At 34.1% G+C, this 18,372-nt stretch overlaps 1 protein-coding gene across 2 annotated transcripts in view; it reads right to left on the bottom strand.

Moving 5' to 3' along the window:
• The window catches only part of Miga (mitoguardin), a 99,199-nt gene that overhangs the window by 58,933 nt on the left and 21,894 nt on the right, over window positions 1–18,372 (bottom strand). Inside the window, exon 3 of one of the 2 annotated variants that reach the window (XM_069046600.1) lies at window positions 17,849–18,046. The exons of the other annotated variant lie outside the window; for it this stretch is intronic. Within the exon in view, the coding sequence (XP_068902701.1) occupies window positions 17,849–18,046 (198 nt within the window). The remainder of the gene's footprint in view (window positions 1–17,848; window positions 18,047–18,372) is intronic. 2 annotated transcript variants of the gene reach the window in all.

The following is an 18,372-nucleotide window of genomic DNA, read 5'->3' as shown; positions in this document are numbered from 1 at the left end:
CATTTCAATTGGTATTTGTCCTTACAGCTAACACACATAAATCGCTTTTGCTTGATAAGTGATATGCTCCTTCAATCTGTCGATAACAAAGAAAGACAAGATTCATTAGTGTACAGAGAAAATTTTCTAAAACAGAGTAGTCAAGAACTCACATATGGTTTGAAAACAAATTATACAACTACAGAGAGTCACTAAAACTTATTAGAATAATGAAAAACACAAACAATACCATATGAAAATTTCTTATTACCATGGAGAAGTCCAGTTCTAATATGTATCAATTAATTTGTTAATTGTTGTCTGGCCCACACAAAACAATACAAGCATTTGGTAATTGTTCACTTTCACTACTTCTGGAATTTTCGCGTTTTTTCGCTAGACAGCCTCAGGGCGTCCTCCTAGATCGTGTCCCACCATTCAAACCTTGTGCAAATGCCTTTTTTTCTCTCTTGTTGTGTTTCAAGGTCGCGCCAAGTCTTAGTATAACTAAAGGGTAAGGAAAATTTTCATTTGCACAAGGTTTGACTGGTGGGAAACGATGTAGGGGGACGTCCTGAGGCTGTCTAGCCAGAAAAAACGCGAAAATTCCAGAAGTAGTTAAAGTGAACAATTACCAAGCATTTAAATAATTATGTGAAAAAATAAGTAATGACTAGTAAAAGTAAGTAAAAAAATTTGACAAAAAATTCAATTCAACAAAATAAAAACGTTTGGACAAAACAGAAACTGTGATGTGACATTTCCTTTTTGTTTCGCGAACAAAAAAATTCCTCATGTCAACCGACATTCTGTTAACTGAAACAGAAACAGAATCAAACTTTTCAACTCTTTGGATTAAATACAACAAAAACAAATAAAGAACACATTTAGAAATGAAATTTTGTTATTAGTACAATGACAATTGAACGAATGAATCCAACAAATTTATTTTTGAGAGTAAGGTATATTTTGAAGAGAAAGAGATAAGTTATAATTTCTGTAGAAAAAAATCGTCTGCCCAAAACTCTTATTGTATTCTGAATGGACAGCGATGTTGAACCTATTTTTAAAGAAATCCAACAAAGAAAATTTTTAATTGTTGGGGGAGATCGAGGTAAACCCGGGACATCCAGGAAGTTATGCAAAAAACAACTTTATTCTTAATTAAAAATTTATTGAATTTTTTTATTATCGGTTTGATGTTGATTATATTATCGTCATTCTTTAGCCGAAATTCTACCTTACCACAACTTTTTGTTCAAAATACCTGACTCAGGGCTAGTCACAGTCTTGGAAGGACAATTTATTTGGATACAAAATGTCCAGGAATAGACGAATCCTCATCAACTGGATTAAATGTAGATTCAGAAAACCAAACGAAATTTAGAAGCCATTTAAAGGAACCAGAAATAAACAGGATTGTTTAAAGGAAAGTTACTCTGTATAAGGCAAGATTAGATAAGTGGACATAACGAAGAAATGGATGACCAAAGCAAAAATGTTCAGGATGCTTGAAATCTGCAAAAGCAGAATCTCCTTGTACCTCCTATATGAATCTCCCATGCGGGATCTCTCTGTATCTACTCTGGATCTCCCATTCATGAGACAGAAAATCTCCCTCGTGATCAGCCTCGAAGGGTTGATCATCAAAAATTTTCTGGGCAAAAGATATCCTCTGTAAAACATCTCCCCGAATCTTCCCATATATTCCTGTTCCTATCCGGATCTCCCTGTTTCTCCTCTGAATCTCCCTGTTTTTCCTCCGGATTTGTTCGTGTATGATTCCCTGGATCTCCCATGCGGGATCTCTCTGTATCTACTCTGGATCTCCCATTCATGAGACAGAAAATCTCCCCCATGACCAGCCTCTCAGGAACACTGTTCTGTCAATTAAAGAAGACGCCAAGTAAAAAAACGCAAATTTTATTACCATCAAGTTTCATCCCATATGATAATGCTAATCAAGTCATGAAACACTCCTGTAGCATTTATTAGCACCATGCTTTTTAATTTTGGATAAACGGAATAAAGATTTATCGCTTTTAAATTCCCACTCACATTTTCAAAAATGACAAACTGCAATCCACTGATTTACATTGGAAGCTTTTACGTGAATCACATGTGTGACCACCTCCAGCCAAGTTACAAATGTTGGTCGTTCCAAAAATCAAAAATTGCCTTTTCCACATTCTTAAAACCACCGAACAATTTATCCTTCAAAGTCGAGTTCTTTTTCGACATTTCTGGATTTATCAAGACATCTCTCTGTATTTTAAATATCTTCCGATTGAATTCCTTCTTTCAATAATTCAATGGTAATAGCTATTCTTTGCTTAAAATCCTAAAATTTAAGCTTAATCGAAACTAGCACAATTTTTTTTTTTTTTTTATTTAAATACATTTTACACCGTCGACAACACACGATTGATTATTCCATTCTTGTACAGCAGCGGATTCGTTTTGATGAATCAGTTAGAAAAAATAAACGCCCCACGTGGAACTTCCATCTAATTTACAGCTATACACAACTGACAACCTTCTTCGGCCCAGATGCATTCGCCAGTCTGGGCTTGTCCCTAAATGGTGATGACCGCTGCCCACACACTTCTTCCTCCTCGAATGCATCACATCTCGAGATTTTTGAGTGGATCTCTAGTGTGGGTGGTGTGTCATACCATCTGTCCCTGAGGTCGACTTCTCCGATGAGGATGATGACTCGATGTCTCATCGTTGTACAAACTTCCTTGTGTTTCCTCCCTTTCACCCTTGTTTACTCGCTAAATATGGCGTCAGGTCAGCACGAGATAAGAACGCGGGCGGCGCGGCGCACCGATTGAAAAATATTACGAAACTCCAACGGATAGAATTTCCATAATTACGATGGAAATTAATTATATAGTACGTCGTTTCCAATTACGCGGGAGTTGCAGAGGTGTGGCGGGACGGCGATTTTTTCAAAAAACGTCTTGTTTCGCTGCGTCGATCTTCAAAAGTGATGGCCTTAAACTGACCAGAGCTGAAGCGCATTAAGCTGATTTACAAACTCGTTATGCAAACAACCTTGAAATGAAAAAGGTACAAGAATTGCGCCATTTATTATTGTATTTACTAATATAATATGTTAGTGACATGCTCGGTCGGAGTTTAAAAAAATCTAATCACTGGAATAATGAAGTCCTAGCAAATTAGTAGATACATGCTTAGTAATCTCTGAGTTCGTCTAGAAAACTTTGAAAGCTTCTTCAATTTTCACTGATTGAAATATGCTTCAGATTCTCTTCTGAACGTATTTCATTGTTATAAAAATCAAAATTTTCACTACTTTATCACTCTAATTATTACCGATGAGTTGCGTCAAAAAAAAATGTTTTTTATTTTAAAAAAATCCCTCAATACTGATCAATAATGTAAATAAAATTGCATTTGTGACGTTCAGTTCAAATATGTAATTCAAAAACAAATTGTAATTGAACGCGTCAATCATGTTTGAAGCACCAAAAGCGTTCGTTTTAATTTTTTGAAATGACAAATACATTTTCAAGCAATATTGTTTTGTCGCACTGAACTATTTATCAAACTGGTGACTAAATTTAAACTGTTTCCAATTATTATTTTCCTAGCGTAAAGATCACACCACACGATACAAAGTCTTCCATCGGGTTAATAATTTCAAGTAAATTGAAATATAATGAGAACGCAAACTAATTTCTGTTTTAATTGGAGGTAAAATTTCTCTCACGTATTTCTAAGCAAACTTTATTTTATTAAAAGTAAATCGAAATAGAGCGTAAGTAATTCAGAACTACCTAAATTAAATACAAAACTGAAGCAACAGCGGATTAATTCTTACGGTTCATTGAATTAAATTATTATGACCTAAAGTCACGAACTTGTTTTATTGACTCGTGATTCAAAGCTTTATATTCAAATCCAACAAGGATTAATTTGGTGTTTTGGTTTTGGAAACATTGCAACCAATAGAAATTATAAAAATTGATAAGTTAATTCAACCAACTGGTAGATCGACGAATAAATGAAAATTCTTGTCAAGTAAAAAAATCGTTTATTGTATAAGTAAGTATGTCATGTATTGAATACAGATTTGTGATAAAATTCAGTATGAAGAAGAATAAATCTTCCATGGAAATAAATGAAAAACTGAGTACGTGAATTTAAAAAGATAGACCCGACGAAGACGAGAGTCGATTGAGGAGGATGAAGATCCTGTCCAACAAATATTGTCGTTATTGACAAAAACATTCAAATAATCTAAATTGGTACCAACAAACCGTCAGAACTCAGCTGAAGAGCTGAAGATTAGTGAAATGTTGACGTGATACTCGATAAGTATTTGTCCATGACCAAAATGAGTGTACAGTGGGTTAACAGTGATGAGAAGTCGACGCAATGAATAATAAAAGGCGGAAAGCCACAAAGAAAGTACGAAGCCATAAAGTTCAGAATTATTTAAAATCTCTTAAATAGGATTACCTTCACTTTTTTCGTAGGTATCATGTTTGTTCTATCAAGAAAGAAAAATAAACACAAAACTTTTAATTATTGTTAAAAACTACATATTGCCTAAAATAAAATAATGCGAAAGAAAATTATGAAATTATTTTACACAGATCACTGCCCCTGCATTAAGATCTAAGAACGTTCAAATTTTCAGACACACCTGAATAGATTATTATAGATTTATAGATATTCAAAAGATGGAGGCACCGAGTCTTTGCACGCGAGGTTGGTAGAACTGACTAATTTGTATAGTAAGTTGCCTCGTTGCCATTTAAAACAATAGGTTGGAATTTTTTTCTCCCGCAAAAGTTACTCATAAGGCACTAAACTTTACTACAGAGTCTGTCGATCACGCATTAGGTGTTCCCTCACTAGAATAAAACCCAAAAAAGCACCCAATAAACCCCACGGAGCTTATAAACTTTGGGTTCTATTCGAACACTCAAAATTTGTGGGTTGATTTTACGTCACGAGTTACTTTTCCCCCTGCCCCCCAATTTTCAACGAGGCTATACCTACTATACAAATTAGTCAGTTCTACCAACCTTGTTTGCACGGATATTAAAGGATTACAGTCCATTCCATTTAAGTATGCAATGTACCGTGTGAGCAACAAGTACTGATTGAGTTGGTAATAAATTCTGGTGATTTTTGGTGACTTTTATGTCATGTTCCAACGAGAAAACCATTTTATTAATAAACGATTACAAAAACCAAGAGTTTTAAATTTGAAATGTATACCAGCTGTCAATAATGTCAATAAAACAAACCGAAATAGGTACAATTCACAGTCTTGAAAATTTTATGTAAAATTTTTTTTTGCCAACTGAATCAGTTATTGTTGCTCACCCTGTAGAATAGCATAGGGACTATTTTCCCGTCGTTGATTGGTCAAAATGAGAGAAAAGTTTACACTAGGCAATGTTCGATTTTTGATACTACTGTCAAATTTTGATATTTGAAAGATTTTTTGGTTTATTAGTGTCAAACTTATCGAGTTTTTGTATCAAACGGATCATTAAACTACAATTTTGTTATTAGAATACCACTACCGTAAGTTTCTTTATGACTTTTTTTTTGTTAATTTTGCTTGGAATGTATGTTTTCAAATTTGCCGCGTTCGTTAGTGTGAAAGGTTCTCCATTTGAAGCGACATCTACTGCATTCTTAAATGGAATGGACTGCAGGTACTATTCCGGACACGGAATCTTGGCCACAATTGACATTTAACTGACAAATATGTGTGAACTGGCCTTTATTGAATGTAACCCAAGTTTTGACTCGATTATGCCATTTCCCTGCTTTTTTGATGTCATAAGAAAAACTTCAAAGTGATTTTTAATAACTGTCATTTATTAATGACACTAGAGATTGGTTTACATAATTTTTTTAGAAATGTCTAAAAAATGTTGGCCAAAATTCCGTGTCCGGAATAGTACCTATGTTTCAAAAAGCCCAAAGAAATTACAACAGCATTGGCGAAAATTAATTAAACCCATTTTCACGCAATTCATTTTCTCCAGTAAAAATAAAAATAACAGAACAAAATTGTGTCATAAAAAATCTAATAAGTACTGATATGATCTAATTCGGAAAATAAATAAACTGCAAAAAATGTCAGCTTCACCACACTGCATCATTTGGTTTTATGTCACTGATAAATAATTCGACCAATCCACTGTACATTGTTTTACAATAAGCTATGAGAGAGACAGTCTGAGAATAATGTAAACAGTGCATTGGGCTTGATAGGTGCAGCTTCATGATTTTTAAATGCACCAACATTATTCAATAATGTATCATCAAAACAGTACTTTCGCAATATTTTATTCTGGTGGTTGAGTAGAGGAAAAATTATTGGCGGTATGCATTTGCGATCGTGATTTTACAGCTTGACGCATGATACTAGATCTGAACAACCTGTGGAGTTGGATGTTGTCCCTCTAGTTCCTAATAGAACAAAATCGTGTCGTAAATGTTCATAAACTTACCAAGAAACTTAATTCCATTCAACTGTGCATCGACAACACGTGTAGATCGATAGGGTATCCGAACTGGGTCAATGGACAATTGAGAGAAACAAATATTCAAGAGAGAATTTTTGTCTGTGCAACTCATTCCTCGCTTGAAAAATTAATCCCTTATAAAATGTAATTAAATGCAAGAGGGAATGAAAAGTAAATACACTGTTTCTACAGTGAAAACGAGAACCCAAAGAAAATTTACTCGTCTAGATGGTGATCCATGGATGGAATTATTTGTTTAGCTTATAAAATGTCATCATCAAAGAAGTCTGCGTACAACTGGAGAGACAGAAAGTTCTGTTTCATCGAGACTTGTATATCACATTAGAGACGCTACAAAATTTGGGGGGCAGGGACTGCACATTTTCTCTATTTTCCATTGTTGCTTCATCAGAATTACCAAAATTATTAAAATTATTTTTGTTAATAAATAAGGCCATAACAGTTTTATTGGTTTTCTGAAATTAACTGTTAATTTACCTATAAAGTTTTTACACTAAATGAATCTGTATCTGCTAACGCATCAAACCCTGGTGGCACAATTGCAAATTTTGACTTGGTTACCTAAATATGTAATTCACGTTTTTATTTAAACGCAAACCAGACGCGTGATTTATGGCCCAAATGGTATAATTTGCCAACAAAAGGACCAAAACTAGTGAGTAGCCAGCCGTTTTGAGCTTCTTACTTACAGCTTACGACAGCACAAGTGGTAGGTCATAAATAAAAATGATTTTGAAAGTTGAAATGTAAAACTGCGTTTAATTCAAAATCTAATTGGTGTTTTTTCCGCTGATTTCGTAAATAATAATGATAGGAAGTGAATCTGGGTAGGTCAGTAAAAAATCAGAATTTGACTTTTTGGTTGAAATGTACATTTTTTTTTGGCTTTGTAAGTGAAAAATTATCAAAAAATTATTAAATGTACCTTACCACTAGCCAGGTAAGTGAAAAATTTCGACAATTTTATTTAATTAGAAGTCGCGTTCGGGTATACGATGCCCCACCCTGTACAATACAATATTAAAAGACAAAATTTCTACGTATGAATGATTGAATGTAGCACTTGTCCGTTTATAACTAAAGAATTACTCAACAAATTTTGACGGAATCCTCACCAGAGTGCTTCTTTAGCTTAAGTTCTAATGCAAAACCATTCGCTAATTTCAGAGGGGGTGAGTAACAAGGAAAAAAAGAAACTTTTTGTAGCAAACATTGTGAGGTTGCTTAGGAAGAGGGTGTCTAGAAAGAATCATTGATTTAAATTTGTGACAGTTACTACAATTATAGGTATTTACGTATTATGATCTCATTTGAGGTTTTAGATATTTGACACACTTTAACAGTGTTGTTACCTTGATTAAATTTTCTAATAAAGAATCTGGTTTGAAGATGAAAAGTAATCCTAGATGACGATCAAGATGAAAAGAGTTAGTTTGAAACAAAATTAGATGAAAATAGTTCAGGATATCCGCTTTTTTTTTGTCGCAAGCACAAGGAATTGACAGACACAGAATTGAAAATTTTAAATTATGATCGAAGGTCCCCTCAAGAGCCTGTAGAGTCTATTGCCGAATGTAATCTATTCTGGTGGTTTCTCAACTGAAAAAGTGGAGGCAGCCAACAAACTCGAAGTAATTTGTTAAGAGTCACTTTATAGAAAAAACCAAACCAATTCCCCAATCAATACACACCCATCACTTAGATCGAATCTCATCTCGGTTCGTCTATCTTCACAAAATGAACCGGCAGCACCTCCTCGCATCCATCACCACTCGCCTTTTCAATGTGCCACCAAGTTTATTGAAACTTTATCGTGACGTGGGCGTCGAACACGTGTAATTCGAAACAAGTCGATTGTATCTCCGGAGGAGAATCGTCACTCCAAAATGCGTTCCCGACATAATCCGGTAGGATGCCATGTTTACGGCCCCCGTTATTAATTGTTATTTTTAAAACGGAATGATTTATTATAGTGGGGCAGAGCTGGAGCGGCGCAGCATAATAAACTTGAACTTGGTGTGTACACGTAAATTACGCAAAACGGCCGATTAACAAAAAGGTAAAACACGAAAACACGTCTCGACCAAATTGGAAATTTAATCGATTATTATTACGGTAACGGAACGGAAGAGTCGTCGTTTTTTGATTTTAACGTGGGTGTTTACGTATTAATCGACGGCGATTAATCGGAATGTTATTTTGACGGCTAATTGAGTGTCCGAGGCGTTTTGCTTAATTTGTGCTAAATATGATTTAGAGTGTGCTCGGTGGTGTAGCTAGTGCTGTTGTTGTGGCAATTAAGTCGACTTAATTGTCCATTTGGTATTGATAGAGTGCCTTTAGTGGCCTTAATAACGCCTTACAGAGACTACCGAATCCGTTCCATATAGACTTGCTCCTTTTTCTTTTTACCAAAGTCGATAATGTAACAGAAATGTTTCAGTGAACTCCGTAACTGGATCGAGAAGCAAACATCCTCAGTCCTCACATAAACCGAAACAATCACCGTACCGTGCAAAAAGTTATACAAACAGCAAACGGCCAAACTGTAACTGCATTTATAATTTGATTTTATTATTTTAGTTTGGATTTTAGAACAGTTGAGCTGGTTTTATAATCCGACAGGGTTTCCACAATGCCCTCAACAGACCAATTCACCATTTACTATTCTTTAGGTACGAGTAGTCGAGTACACATCTTTAAATTCTGATTATTGTTATATTATATACAGGTCATTATAAACGATTGTCCCATCGCAGTTGGCGTTGAAAACCCACACAAATTTTGGATGTGCCGCCAGCCTCGCAACGTTAGACAAACTAATAGAAAGATGTCTACTACCGTCGGTAGCGCCACCTATCGGCGATACTAGTCTTACTCATGTTATGAGGCTTGCGGCACATTCAACTACGTCACCAACGCCTACTGCGATGGGACAATCATTTATAACGACCCCCTGCATATATGTATTATAAAAGTGGTGTTTGAACACAAGAGCCAAGAGTCTAATTCTTTTATTTTTTGGTTAATTCATGTTCATACTTTTTTCTGATTATGAGAATGACGCAATAATAGAGAGACAACAAGAAAAATAAAGATATAGTTTCAGGTTAAGAAAATCTAATACATAGCAAGAGCGTGAATTATGTAGTTAAAAACAGAAAATTTGAAGAAGCAACAACGAACTAAACAAAGAAATAAAAAAAAAATAAACAATTAAAACTTACAAGATTTCCTTGTAAGACAAATTGCCTGGAAAATTAAATATTTTGCGAACATGGGTTTTTCGACATTTAAAAGTCATCTTGTTTTTACTTAAGTATGATAACGCTTTTAAAATTTAAAATACCTTTATAATTACGCCGCATACTTAGGTAACAAAATACAACAGGAAACAATCATTTTTGTAAAGAATATCTCCAAGTAAACACCAAATAGCTGCAGGCAGTGTCCTGAACAAGCCGATTAAGCTTTTATAGAAAAATATCTCGACGTTATTTGATAAAGTTCTTCAGCCTTAGTACCATTTCGGATTATTGCAGAAAAATGTCCCATTTGAAATAAACAAAATATTAATCCGCTGTAGTGTACAGCTCAAAGCAAGCATCTTTCAGAAATAAATTATAATTAAGATGTTATTGAAAATGTTTCTTTCTAAAGACTGAAAAGGAAAACTGGCACAAAAGCGCGAATTAAATTAACACCGTTATATTTTCATTTGATGAATAAAGTATTTTCGTTAAACTGAGCTTTTAATTAAACATTTACAAATCTTTAAAAACTGCAATTAATCAAATACTTTTTCACAAGAAATCCGAATATCAGACATAAAATATAGGGTATTCATTTAAATTTCCGATCAAATTTGACGTTGGAGAGTCAATTGTGAACGCACCACTCGTGTAAAAATACAAACAACGGTTAGGATTTAAACAGCTGATCCGTGATCCGTAATTCGTGGTGCGTTCACAATCGACTGTTCAAAGCCTACTTTAAGGATACACTTAAATGAACACCCAATATACTGCCTTACTACGAGTATTCTCAGCGATCTCGCTGTTAGAAGATATTACTAAATAAAACTGAACAAAGAATATTTTGTCAATACAATTTTCTTAGAACACCTTTGTCAATACAATTATCCATTATCTGTTTGTTGATCTTGACTCCTCCAATTCTGCACCTTAATACTTTTTTAAATAAATACATTTAAATCTTGCACCACTAAATGCTTACAAGATGTGACAATTCTTGCCTAGAGTATCAGCATGAAAAGAAAGCATTTGCTGTAGGTTCGCACATTGGCTTCTTTCCCATTTAAAGTAATTCTTTTTTATCGATAAACATAACATGTATGTAAATTTTAGCGTTTATTTTTGTAAAAAAGGACCAAGTAGGTATTATTGAAAATAAAAAATGTTTCGATTAGTGGTACTTTTAACCTTAGTTATTTGAGTCAGTTTCCTGAATTAAAATGGTTAAAACGATTTTCCCACTCAACAGTTAAAATATTTTCCCACTCAACATTTTTTGCTACCGACTCTATTGTTATTTTGCTTCAACAAATTACCACAAATTTTATAAATAATTATTTGAACGAATAATTGAGCCTAATTATAGGGGAATAAATAATTAAAACTTTACCGGAAAGTTTATAAAGTGCTGTCGCGTGTTTGCATGTACTAAAAATTACTAACAAACAATTACGAGTACAAACGCAAACATTTCTTTGTAAATTTATATTCCTTTGGAATTTAATTTTATGAATACCTACATATAAGGATCAGAGTTGGGAGGACCGAGAGACGCAAATCTCTCCTACATATTGAGCTATAATAAATCTTATTCCAAGGTTCCTACAGTGTCCCAAAGATTTATGATCATGCAAAATTTAATTAACATCTCACAAATAAATTCACTCAAAAGTGGGACATAATAGCACAAAAATTAAAAATTAAGAAAAAAATTTAACATTTCATTTTTGTTTCTCTAGAGATCAAGAACACACACGTAGCCAAACATTACATTTTTCTTTTTTTATTTTTCAATACTTAATCTTCGTGACGGCAAAATTTGCACTATCTAAAAATGTGCACTTTTCTCACCCATCCACTTTGGTACCCATTCTAATTATATATCCCATTCAAAAGGTGCACGCGATATTCCATCGAACTTTCTTCTCTCATTATAATCTCGTTTAGACAAAAAAATTATGCATTTTTCCCACGTTCCCCACATGTATCAACTTTGGGACCTATTCTTATTCCTCATCGTGCATCTCCAGTAGAATTGTGACAGCAAATCCCCTTCGATCATACTTATACAACGTAAACGACCAGTTTTATGTCGACCACGTTTGTATGAAGTATTACTTTTACTGTCGGATCATTCGTATCGTACGTTCGGTCAAGGTATCGAAAATTTTCTTGTGTTTATTGCTAATTAAAAAACCTGGTCAGAAGCTTAATTACGGTGTACGGCGGACGTGTTCCACAAGATTTACCGAGGTACGGTACCAGACGAACATTTATATTCTGTGATACGACAAAAATCACCGTCCGGAATGTATAGAAACGTAATTATTGGTTGAAATGAGAGTTGAATATATTAAATGCTTATTAAATGATGTAAATGTCATCCGTGTCGGGAGGATGTTCTTAAATTTCACGTACGTTGGTGGCCTAACAAGTATTTTATTTACCCAAACGTTTTCCCATCACGGCAAGGTAATTACAATTGATACACCCATTTATCATGGTAGCTCGAACGGAACATTTCTTTCTCAAAAAATGAGCCAAGTCAATTTAATTTCCAACGCCGACAACGGTTGCGTTACTGTATCTTGTAAATAATTAACAGGAAGAAGAGTGCAGGAGGCTAATGATTGAAAAACGATATAATTATATTATCCGGGAGCCAAGAAGCTGCACCATTGGTCCATTTTCTGAATTTCTTGCGATTTGTCGTTTAATTTTTCTACTTATGAGACGTGTAGGTATAGGACGTGACTCATGGAAGAGAATTTAGCATGTGACCTTTTCCTTGCCCTTTAACCAAGTGCAGACTTCAAGTCTAGACGATACGACCATAATCTGTAGGAAACGTTCAAATCGCTCATTTTAAAGGCAAACATTGGAAATAAAAATGCAAGAAACCGAAAAATTTATTATAGATAATTATAAATCTTTCTCTCCAAATTCACAAAATTCGGAAAGAGAAGATGTTCTCGTTAACAGTACCTTTGGTGTTAAAAAAATTTATGTAGTAAGTTTTCAATTATGTACTATTAGAAAGACACTACCAATATAAATGTTTGTTTTTAATACTCTACCGAGTACTAAATGCTTATGTTAATTATTATTAAGAGTACATTTTAAAATCAGTGAATTAAGACCAAATTAAAATGAGAAAGCTGCAGTAACAACAAAAGGTGAAAATTTAGCGACTTTTATTTCATTATGACTAGCACGATAAAACATCTGTAAGATATCTCAATTATCGCCGAACTTAATAGTTAATTTTCCAGTCAGTTGATGATAACCATTATCTTCGTTACGATTACACGAAACGATTTCTAAGGTACCCAACTTATAATTAAACTTTCTTAATTGTCACGGATTTTGAAGTTTATTAGTCATAATGTTCGTTTTAATGAGTGAGACATAAAAGAATGTGACAACACAATCTACCATTAAAAAATACGCCCAATAAAAATTTTGAGGTAAAATTTTGTAATTATTTTTTTATGTCAGAGGTCACCGTTGCCTAGTCTTTTGTTGCAAGCGGAAACATCTGTTGTTCATATTAGTTCATATCTTCAATATTACCACAGACAGTACCTACGTGATAAATGATTGCAGTAAAACACGCAGAATATTAAACATTAAATTTGTGAAAAATAGATAACGCACAAAATGTCTGAATAGATCACATTTTGAAATGGTAATTTATGTTTAAATTTAAAAGAAACAAGGATCACGTACAAGCAATTGTTGTAAAAGGAAAATGAGACAGCTTTGTTTACTATAATAAAACAATGCTGAAAACTTAATTTAAACATGTTTTAGAAACAACGACCTCGTAAACGAGTAATTTAAATTGAATTCGGTTTAAAAGAGAATTAATTTTTTAATTCCGTTTTCTCAAAGAAAGAAAATTGATATTTTACTGAACGAGTGCTTAAAATAGTCATACGTAAAACTACTTTTCTAACGCCCTGCGAATACTGTTTTTCTACATTTTATATTAAAATGTAAAATATTAAATTAATACGTCAAAGTGACATTAAAAGTCACAATATTTTACAAATATATTCAAAAATTGAATTTTCCGCTTTGGAGATCGAAAGGAAAAAGCACAATTCCTTACCACCTATTTCAAATTGCTTCGACTTTGTCTCGATCTTCAACCTCTGAGCTTAGCACAAAAAGACTCACTTCTAGTATTAATGATATAATCTGGTACTACCCAAAATTCGTTGCGACGCAGTAATGGTTACAATGTTGTAAAGTGTTGCTTTACTATAGTCTGTTTTTAATCAAAGAACCACGACCTGTCGATTTACGTTTGTAATAATAAAATTTTACTAAATTCAGGGAGTTTAATGATATCTATGGGCTATACCAGCCAACGCCTGAAAGTACGCAAACTCGCATTTAAAATTTGAACGTGTTATTAAAAATGCCTCGCAAAGTGAGACATTTATTAAACTCTCAAATTAGTTATTTATATTAACTTTATTAAAATGCTGTGCTAGTCAAAAGTCTACCATGTTGCCAGCTCTATTTTGGGCGTATTTTGCGGTGTTGGTGGTTCTTTGATTAAAAAAAACAGACTGTAAATGATTTTGATCTTTTACTGAATAAAATGCGAACAAAAATTACAGACTATTTTAAAGGAGCAAAGCGTCGACGCCGGGTTTTATTAATCATTCATTACTAATATTTCTATCAAGTAATGATAATTTCTTTGAAAGCACTATTTATTTATACATATAATTATTTATCCTGCATTACGCTTACTGTTTACACGACATTCACATCGGAGATTGCTCATACGACATTAACGATTAAAGATAAATACTGAAATGACTTAAGCGGTAATGATTTTTTTATCTTACTCATTTTTTGTGAAAAATAATGCAAAAACTCACAAAACTACAATGTAAGTGTATAAATGGACCTCAAAGATTCAAGAACTATATTTTCCTGAGAAAATAAACATTGCTGAATATATGTAACACGGTACACGGTATCAGTCGATCTTAACAAAAATTGCCCCAGCTCCTTGGATTAAACTGGAACAAGTAACAGACATGTTTGGAATAATTTAATACAAGATAAGGGTCATCCTGTTTCACCATGCTGCGTAGAACCCTCACTCTCGTAATATCGATAAACTTTTACAAATTGAAATTCTTGACTTAACACCATTTTAGTTCTTCGTCATGTGCTTCGGGAAAATATTAATAAGAAGATGTTCTACATTCATTTAGAATTCTATGACGCTATAACCCGAGTATCTTGTCAAGCATGTACCTAATTCATAAGAATCAATGGTAAGAAACTTTTTAAATGGAAGTTTTCACATCTTCTGACCGATACAGCCGGAAAACTTATTTAATTAAGTGCTGCGATCGGAGTAAAGGCTTGGCCAAGTCCAAATAAAGCAAAAACGTTAAGGAATGGATTAGATGCAGAAACACTTCTGTCAATATCTTAAACAAATACGTATGTTGTTAAAACCATATTCTATGGTAATACAATTTATCTGACTGTTCACAATCTAGTTAATCCTTCTCTAACATAATCCTCCAATAAAGTTAATGTCTTAACCAGGTCAATCTCAAGCATCTCCAAAGTGTTTGAAACAACTTCATATTTATAATGAAGTGTACGAATATAATCTTGCGGATGTTCTTGATAATATAACTTCTACCGACAAGGGATACAATGTTTTAGTCCTTTGAGACTTTTCCAAAGTATCAAACCTATCTTACTAATAAATATTAATAAGATGTGTATTCAAGGGTTAGTCTCCTGTCAGGTGTTCCACAAGGGTACATCTTGGGGCCTTTATTATTTCTTAATATGTCTACGCCCCAATTGCATATTTCTAAATAATCTGTTTAGGTACATAAAAAAGTTCACGACGCGCATTCACACATCAAATTTATCTAGCACAGTACCGGGTGGGGCATCGTATACGCGCACGCGAGAAATCGCGACTTCTAATTAAATAAAATTGTCGAAATTTTTCACACTTACCTGGCTATTGGTAAGGTACATTTCATAATTTTTTGATAATTTTTCACTTACAAACAAAGCCAAAAAAAAATAAAATGTAAATTTCAACCAAAAAGTCAAATTCTGATTTTTACACTGACCTACCCAGATTTACTTCCTATAATTATTTACGAAATCAGCGGAAAAAAACACCAATTAGATTTTGAATTAAATGCAGTTTTACATTTCAACTTTCAAAATCATTTTTATTTATGACCTGTTACTTGTGCTATCGTAAATTTAGGTGACAATGGAAACTGTCAATTTTATGGCAAAAAGGTTTAAAACGATCGGCAATACCTTTTGTTGGGAAATTATACCATTGTGCCATAAATCACGCGTCTGGTTTGCGTTTAAATAAAAAAGCGAATTATTTAGTTAACCAAGTCAAAATTTATAATTGTGTCACCAGGGTTTGATGCGCTAACAGATACAGATTCATTTAGTGTAAAAACTTTATAGGTAAATTAACAGTTAATTTCAGAAAACTAATAAAACTGTTACGGCCTTATTTATTAACAAAAAAATTTTTAAAAATTCTCAAATATACCTTATCAATAATTAGTTAGCTAAATAAAATTTGGACAATTTAATTTAATTAGAAGTCGCGATTTTTCGCGTGCGCGTATACGATGCCCCACCCGGTATATGTTGGAATTTTTAATTCACTATAAAAAAAAAATTGGACGATTAATATCTACTGACAACCGCTCGGTTATGTTAGGTGTAAAAATAAAAAAACAAAAGAACCATATTACTGTTATCTCGCTTGTGTGTACCGCCGAAGCGAGTACCAGCTTGTGGTTGTTGGGAAAAAATGCCACGAAAAACAACAGAGGACGATAGAAGGCTTGTCAAGTAGTAGACAAAAATGAAAAAAAAAATCTACTGCCTGTTCTAGGCCCCAGTACATCCTCTACTTAAAAGATATCGCGAATTCAAATGAAATCCTGGGCTGAGTAGGCGTTGGAAAAATTAAACCGTTTAGAACAGTGTAAAGTTTGAATTTCCCGCCGTTTGACATTTGTTTATGTTTAATCGGGACACAATTGAACACGTTTATTTTCAGCAAAGGGTGCTTGGAGAATAGGAATCGTTAAGTTATTTTATTTTTAATGTAAAACATTGCAAAGAAAGAAAAAAAAGAAAAATTTTTTGGCTCTAAATTTTAGTTTAGCTGTCAACATGCTCCAATTAATATACGCTTTAAAAAAGCACAACAATAATTAACGGTTTCCAACGCCTTCCCAGCTCAGGATTTCATTTGAACGCGCCATATACAGTGCATTGACTTTATTTTATGACAAAATAAATTTTGGTGTACACTGTTGAAATTTTTCCCACACCTATCTTGAACCAATAATTATTTGAAAAAATCTATGTTTTCCCGTTTATTTCTCTGTAAACGAAGCGTACAAATATTTGTTTGTAAATATGGCGCATAAATTGCTTTAGAAAAAATAGTGAATTACATCTAACCCCCGAGAGAACATTTTAGTAAATAAAAACAATTCGTTTATCGTTCAAGTTCACGGTTATTGACCGAAAAAAACAATGAGTGGACGTTCTGATGGAAGATGTTTGCCGGAATATAATTACAACCTATTTGCAGGTAATTGCAAGTTAATTTTAAATCATACAGGAAACTTATGTCTGTCTGAAGTATGATGGGAATTTCATCATTATAAACACACTCCGCGGTGCACGCTGCATTACGGAAATATCTTCAACGGTATATTCCACCGATATTACTGGGACGTCATGTAACGTATCAATTTAGGGAGAAAGGAAACGATCAATCGGCAATGAAAACGGTTTCAAATCAGCCTGTCAGCCAGCCACTTAATAAAAATCCGTTCATAATACACCGTCTCGAAAAGCCTCCACGCAACAACAACAAAAATTGCAATTCCGACACAACCTGCAACTTTGCATCGAGAGAAAGAAATTCCTCTCCTGTAATTTATCAGAGAGATTACGATAATAACAGTTCGATCGTTAGGTTTGGCGAGAAATTTCCGCTGGTGGAAAAGAACTCACCCATGACGCCGATCTGTTGCGGTGTCAGCTCGGCGGTGTTGGTCTGGTCGGGGGCGGCGAGACCGCCGCTGGTCAGACTCCCGGAAGCGACAGAAGCCCTCTCGCTGTTGATGGCGGAGCCCTGTCGCGGGAGTCTCTCCCCGTAGACGTTGCTATAAGCGGCACTTCGTCGGCCGCTGCTCGCCTGACTTATTACGTCTGAAACAGAGGCGATAAATCTATCAACGTTGTAATCGATAGACGAGAGATACAGATTAAAGGGGGTTTAATAATATGAGGCAATTTACTACGCCTGGGGACCGCTTCAAAGAGTTACGGCTGTTATCGACAAAAACGTACGACGTGAACGACCCGACTCAATCCAGGAAATCTCACAAAAAAATAGAGAAATATGAATTGGGAAAAGATCAACACCTCCTGTTGGACAGCGAACGAAATCTGTCTTCTTCGCTATTGCAAGATGGGAAAAGAGAATGTTAATTGGCAAACGCAAAACAGAACCTTTAAAATTTTATTTCGGTAAC

This window comes from Tenebrio molitor, chromosome 5 (assembly GCF_963966145.1).
Source record: "Tenebrio molitor chromosome 5, icTenMoli1.1, whole genome shotgun sequence".
Lineage (NCBI taxonomy): Eukaryota > Metazoa > Arthropoda > Insecta > Coleoptera > Tenebrionidae > Tenebrio > Tenebrio molitor.
The sequence above is the reverse complement of the archived record's forward strand: the minus strand, read 5'-3'. Positions and strand labels throughout refer to the sequence as shown.